Source organism: Rhyacophila brunnea, unplaced genomic scaffold (assembly GCF_057557595.1).
Source record: "Rhyacophila brunnea isolate RB1 unplaced genomic scaffold, BYU_Rbru_1.0 scaffold_228, whole genome shotgun sequence".
Taxonomy (NCBI): Eukaryota; Metazoa; Arthropoda; class Insecta; order Trichoptera; family Rhyacophilidae; genus Rhyacophila; species Rhyacophila brunnea.
Genome location: NW_028232891.1, coordinates 32,192 through 39,655, shown reverse-complemented (window position 1 = coordinate 39,655; position 7,464 = coordinate 32,192). Strand labels below are relative to the sequence as shown.

Below are 7,464 nucleotides of genomic sequence, written 5' to 3'. Positions count from 1 at the left end.
GGGGGTGGGGAGTCCGTCAGGGTGATGATGACAGGCATTGGGGGTGGGGAGTCCGTCAGGGTGATGATGACAGGCATTGGGGGTGGGGAGTCCGTCAGGGTAATGATGACAGGCATTGGGGGTGGGGAGTCCGTCAGGGTGATGTTGCTGGCGGTCTCCATGTCACTCATCAACAACGTCGCCTGAAAATAAGAAAAAAAAATCAGTTAAATATTCAACACGACAAACATAAATGATGAAGACAACTTTTTTTGTTTGGCAGAACCCTTGGAACATTTTCTAGAATCTCGAGGAACCCCTACTTGGCAGCAGTAGACAATGAGTGACATACCCCTTACTATTTTTAGTCTATAAATGTAAATGTATCAGCCCTGCAGGCAAACATTTTTTTGGGATGCTATTGGGCAGGATAGTAAACATACACCTAACAATAAATCATTACTGGTGAGTAATTTTATTATAATGTCATCATGCAAAATTGCTTCGACGAAAATAAAATGGAAAGTGCTCGTGGATTCCTCAATGTTAACTTTAAATTTAAAAAAAGGCTACGTAAAGGCTGTTGGATTCATATCCCAATTTCAATTACGACGACGTAACCGCCAGGACAGTGATAATAATAGCAGCATAAAAAATTCAGTCAGAAACAAAAAATGACACATGCATGTGCTAAACAGCTAACCTACCTTGGCTTTTCAAGGGTTGGCACATGTTATGTTCTTAATTAATCAATATTTGTTTTTTAATTCATCGATAATGTTAATCTACCTAGATACATACCTACTTTTATCTTTGAAATAGTTAAAATGTAGGATTATAGATCATTGCTTTCTAATCAATCAGTAATGTATATATACCTTAATTAGACGCTTATATTTTTTAATGGTAAATAATTAAATGTTGGTAATGTTTAAATAGGTACTACTTTCAATTTGCAAAATTCCACATATGTAGTTAAAAATGTTTGTAAACATTTTTTTCTCTTCAATAATAGAGTTATTTATGTTGACCGCTGTTTTGGGCCATAAACCTGTTATCAGAACGACACTGAGATTACTAACTAAAGTGATCTTAGTGTCTTTCTGAATATGGGTTCTTGGCCCGTAACAGCTTTCAATATAAATAACTCAATTATCATAGGATTAACAGAAAATTTTGTTTTAAAACCATTATAATTAAAATCTACCACGTAAATGCCAGTTCAATTAATAAAAAATTTTCATCAAATAATATTGTTTAATTAATCAGTTATGTATGTATTTAAGTACGTAATTTCAATATTTTAATAAGACTTTATTATTCAGCATTATTTCTTTCACAAATACCATGTCAGTGACCTTACCACTTTGTTTGTGTCATGTTCAAACTGTGTATTTTCAATATAACCATCCCGTTTTTATGCAACAAAAAAAATCATAATTGTTAGGGAAACACGAGTACATTTTTTGTGAACAATTTTTATTGATATATTATATACTTACTTACAAATAACTTCAATTTTAAATTATTTTTTAGTAAGAAATTCAATTACTTATTGATTTTTGCTTAAGGGCGGACGTGCTCAGCGTGGGTCAAAATGGAGCTTTTATTCTATTTTCAAAGCATGATCCTGGACATTCCTTAAATGTTGTAGACAATCTATTTATATAATTTTGAAGCCTTATTATCCTTTATATTTATTTTAAACATTTGATGACTGCATAAAGTATTTTTATTACATAAAATAGTATTCTTATAAACCTCTCGCTCTAATGTTTTAGAATATTTCATATTTCAGTACATAACTGTGCAGTGAGTGGTGTTAAAATTTTTTACGTTTATTAATTTTTAAACGCATTTATAAAACCATCAGTATAATTTATATCGACATTATTATAGTGAAATATTTACGATACAAAATTATATTGATAATCTCTGTGATACCAAACACGGTTACGTACATGTTCAAACACGCGCGTTAACATGTTCTTACTCCCTACTTCAGTTTTAGTTTGTCGATTTTGGAACATTAATGTATAGAATATTAATAATTGATTCCTTAATTAGTGTATTGGCCTAACGGTATGTAATGTATTGGAATAACTATTAAGTATAAATTGTTTTTTTTTATAATTCTATTTGCTTTTCTATTGATAGCATCTGATATATTATATTGAGCATTTCTTATATCCATCCACCGTGTTCGTCTAGGATCAACGGGTTCAGGCCATACACAATTATTCATATAAAATCTTGTCAGCTGTGATTCCATTTTATGTATCCCAAAGCCGTCATCTTTAAAAATGTACCGCTCATGATTTGCCCATGAATAATACAAAGCCACCCTCAAAGAATACAGTTCAGTATGAATTATCTTTTAGATTAACGTGCACAAAAATCAAATAATATTATTTTTGATTTAAAGCAACTTATAAAATATGCGGCAACCCTGTGACTTATGTATTGTGTGGCTTGTTGAACAATATCTAGTTACTAAATAATATTATGCGAGTCAAATAATGTTCCGAGAGAAACGAAATTTTGTAAAAAAATACACGAGCTCACCAACTATATCGGTCAATCCATCAGATTGTCTTTTTTGTTAATTATGCAAAATAATTATATTTCTCAAACGTCTGAAAATAGGATAACATACATGAAACGTACTACGTGTTTTGGTAATATAGCGTCACTAATTCATTAATGAGTATTATTATTTATAGTATTAAATGAATGTTGTATTATAATAAAAACTTATTTTTATTGAGCAGTATAATATATTATTTTGCGAGAAAAAATCATCCAAAATTGGCTAATCAAACTAAAAATATGGCTTTAAAATCTTTATTTTTCTGATATTAAAAAAAATACGTGGGTTAATCAATGAAATGTTATTCTACCATACAATCTATACCTCCAAAACTATTATTAAGTTCTACAGCCATTGTGGCGTGAGAGTCATTTTGGCCAATTTCAAAAACAGGACCGACTATTTGTCATTTATTTTTGAAAGTAAACGCGATTCGTAAAATTTAAACGACACTAATAGTTGCATTAGAATACTACTTATCAGATTTCAAATAAATAAAGAGTTAATAATTGTCTATCAATTCGTTTTAACCATGCTTGGTATTTCCACATTTCCGAGAAGACAGGAAAGAACGGGTCCAATGGCCCTAAACCTTATTTTACTCTATTATCAAATTGGCTTCACAGCAAAACTAACCTAAGGCTATTGTAACCGCCAACATCCTGTCTGAAATCGAAAATTTACTTAGGCTTCTGCACCATTTATCTGCTATGAACTTTACAATCCATGTAGGTAGTACGGTTGGATCCGCATTAAAATGAATGTTTCTTCAAGCAATGTATATAATAAAAAAAATGTCTTACTAAAACCATTTCGAATTATTATTTATTACCATTGTAAAGACTAAATAATGAGTAAAATTGGATAATGAATCATTAATAAAAACAAGGTCTCATTTATAGAATCATGAATTTAACTTTGAAGTTGATTCATTCAACTTGTTTACCAGAAACCTAACCCAACTGCGTACGCTGCAAACATACCCACTGTGTGTATAGCATGCATAAGTTGGGATTAAATCTAGCTAGGTTGCATATCTAACTGCAGAGAAATCCAAATCTGCAGGAGACTCTCTGCCATCCATCGAGCTGATAGAATCGCCGGCGATTTGATGTTTACCGGGTGTGTGTGTTGATAACTTCTGTTTGAATATCTCTATACTTTCCGTCTTGTGTTCTTCATCAAAATTATATCAAAAGTTAAAATGAAGAACAATCCACTGTGAGACCTGAAGTAGGTATCAACCTACTTATATCTAGATATTTTATTGATCACTATTCGACAACGCAAATTGAATACCTATGCTAAAAAAATATATTAAATTTTTAGTCTTACCATCTGTTCGTCTGCTTCAACGGACGGTACTTCGAGACGTTGTTTCTTAGTGGTCCTGAAACATTTTACACATTGTTGTAGTCTAGGTACGTTTCTTTTCAATATCAATAAAGGTATAACTACCAGTGGTGAAAACTCCATAGGCACTAAATAATTAGGTAGGTGTTTAAAAAAAACATACATGAGATTACGCTAGTGTGAATTGATTTATTATTCCCTCTGTTTGATGTTGAAAACCTTCTAAAACGCTTAATAAAGCTTAAATGTATGAAGTTGAAGCAAAAAAAGGACCACTTAATTAGCTGCAGGTGACTGCATTGCGAGCTCATTTGAAGAGAATTTCACACTTGTACTGTGAAATTTATTTGCCAATTTGCAGAGCTTGTAAAGAGACAATCCGTCACGATAAGTGTAGATCAGGGAACTCAGAAATAATGGGAACTGAAATACACAACGGGTAAGGCGATAGCAGTTAACCGACTCGAGTAAGGAAGAATCCGGGTTAAACTTACACACGTGTTAAGAACACGTTTTACGTCGAATACTAAAAACTGCTCTCGGTTTATGCATTTACGCTCATTTAATGTTGGTGTATTACACACACTATTGCACGTGCATAATGTGTGCTTAATTTTCGTAGGATACTCACACATTCGAAAGCCTGCTTCACCATGCGGCGTATTGAATATTGCCCATCGGTATTCTATTTATTATCCGTTCTGTGGTGTAGATAGATAAGCAAGACCGTTTATAACTGCGTTATTCAAGCGTTTACTAAATAATTTCAAATGTCAAACAGAAATAACGTATCAGGCTCCTTTTATTTACAGTCCAATACGGTGCAATGCACATTCACATTCGACTCGACGCTATTGTCCCAACTCAGAAATGTCAACGAAGCACACAAACGAGACTTAATCCACAGTATCGAAACGTCAAACTCTACGAAACAATGGCACTTAATAATAATATTAGAAATATAGAGTATATTTTTCAATTAGACAGTGTTTTAATTATTGGAAGGATATTTCTTAACCTGAAATGTCATTTAATTATGATTTAAATCCCTATGGATACTGTATGTGGCCACAGTGACTTTTTGAACTTTTTGATAGTATAGCGACTTACATGCTGAGAACAAATGATTTTTCCAAACAACAGCGTTGCATCTCAACATTAAGTCATATATCATGTTTTGTGAATGTCAACAAATTACATTGACCAAATCAACGTGCAGTCATGGTGAACTGAGCGATTAGCTCCGCACTTTGAGAAATAAGAAAACATCCTTCAGTTTATTCTGAAGTTAAGCCGAATATGAAAGAAAAAAATATTAAAATCACTGTCTAAGTGTGTATTGTTATTCTTTTCATTTCTATAAATTTTTGTGTTATTAGTTATATATTATTAAAGGACTACGAAAATAATTACTTTTTTGGCTTAATTGTCACTGAGTCAAACTGAGATACGTCAGCTGAAAAAAAAAATCATACATTAGTAATCCAATTAGTACTAGCATGGTTATGCGTAAGCATCGCATGCATGCCTGCGTGTGTGTGTATTATGGCATATAAAAGGTATAGAATGGGTATAGAATATATAATGTTACTTTACGGCTCACTTGATATTCAAAAACATGTTATCAATAATGAAGAATGACTTTTCACATTTGTTAGTAGAGCTCATAACCTTGTGTCGGTCGTACAACAATATTATTATGTAACAACACGCGTGAATTCCCGTTTCTTCTTTCATCACATTTTTCCCAGATTCTTTTCAACGATTAAAATCAAAAATGTGAATGTGTTGTATGCTGCAGTGTAAGGGTGGAAGCTAGGGGATGTATCTTCCATACAGCGATCGTGACCACTTAATACATCAGAAATACTCAGTCATGATAATAGATGACACCGATGACAGTACAGTACAAGGCCAGTTCAATGACCAATCAGAGCTCACTCATGGCCCAGCCAATCAACACTCGAGCTGCGAGACTATTTGTCACTGATGTCATGTCATTATTTTCAAATTTCATGTCAATTCTACATGTTATTTTCAAAACAAAAACAATCGTGCAATATTATTCGAGTGGACTGACATTGATGTAAATAAAATAAAATATAGTATAATATTATCTTATAGTGTCAGAATAATATTGATATTCGGTATTTTTAAACCGTACTGATAAAAAGGTTTTACAATTCGTACAGCTGATAATAAAATAAATTAATGGGTAGTCTAATTTTATTATATTATGTTTATATACACTTGTACATATACACAGATAGAGTAGCAAGTTTAACACTTCAGCTCAGCAAAAGATACCAGATTCTGCTTTTGCAAGTTTATGCGCCCACTCAAAACTCACCTGATGAAGAAGTGGATGAGGTATATGAAGAAATCAGTACGTTGAAAAATGAACAGAAATGTCACTTCACTATCATCATGGGGGACTTTAATGCACGAATCGGATCTCAACACCAGGATGATGTAGCGGTCGGGCACTTCGGACATGGCACCAGGGATGGCCGAGGAGACATGTTAGTGGAGTTTGCGGAAAACCACAATCTCTACATCATGGACTCATTCTTCAAAAAGAACCCTTCTCGAAAATGGACATGGCGAAGCCCAGCAAAACGAACCAGCAAAATCGACTACATCCTCACCGACAAGAAGGATATTTTTCTAGACTGCACAGTCATTAACAGATTTAATACTGGCAGCGACCACCGAATGGTAAGGTGTAAAGTACGATTTAACATCAAACGTGAGAGATCTAAACTGATGCAGAAGCCCAGAGTCCGCAGAGGCTTGAGAAGCAGAGTCGAATTCCAACAAGAGCTGGAGAACAGGCTAGCGGCTTTCCAGGCTGAAAATGACCCCATCTCCCTACAAAACACCGAGGCAATAACAAAAATCATTATAGAATCTTCGGAAGAGACAGTTGCTGCTGTGGTTGAACGAGTAAGCAAACTTTCAAAGGAAACGTTGGATCTTATGAAGCTGCGTAGGAGTACGAAAAGCGAGCAACAAGTTGCAAATGATCTCGAATACTCCACGCTGTGCAAAACTCTACGTAAAAACATACGAGAAGATCTTCGTAAGTTCAATATGAACCTTGTAGAATCAATTGTTGCGTCAGGAAGGAGCTTACATCGTGCGTAACTGGGATCATCGACTGGACAGCGGATTGACCCTGGCTGATGATGATGATGATATACACTTGAAAGTCCCTTGAAAATTTGCAAAATCTACCAACGCAAACATAAATATATAAAGAAGTTAACGCTTCAGTAAATTACATATAAAATGTCTATACTTATGTATTCTTACAAAAGTGTAAATGGCGACCATCATTGTGATTTAATTAATTAACATTACATTTTAAAATTATTGTTTCAGATTCCACATCAATATCCCGTCGATCGTTGGGGTTTTTTGACTGCGCAGAATAACAGCAAGCGATGAAAATTTATAATGTAATCTTCAAGCTACACAATATATGAAGTGCTGACAAATAATTAGCATGGTGTAATATTATTATTACATTATGATTTCCA

The 7,464-nt window shown here is 33.6% G+C and overlaps 1 protein-coding gene across 1 annotated transcript; it reads left to right on the top strand.

Moving 5' to 3' along the window:
• Positions 1-6,349: 6,349 nt before the first annotated feature.
• LOC147069872 (uncharacterized) lies at positions 6,350-7,069 on the top strand. The gene has a single exon (XM_085950088.1). It carries the CDS (start codon positions 6,350-6,352, stop codon positions 7,067-7,069), a length of 720 nt encoding a protein of 239 aa, XP_085806214.1.
• The last annotated feature ends 395 nt before the right edge of the window (positions 7,070-7,464 follow it).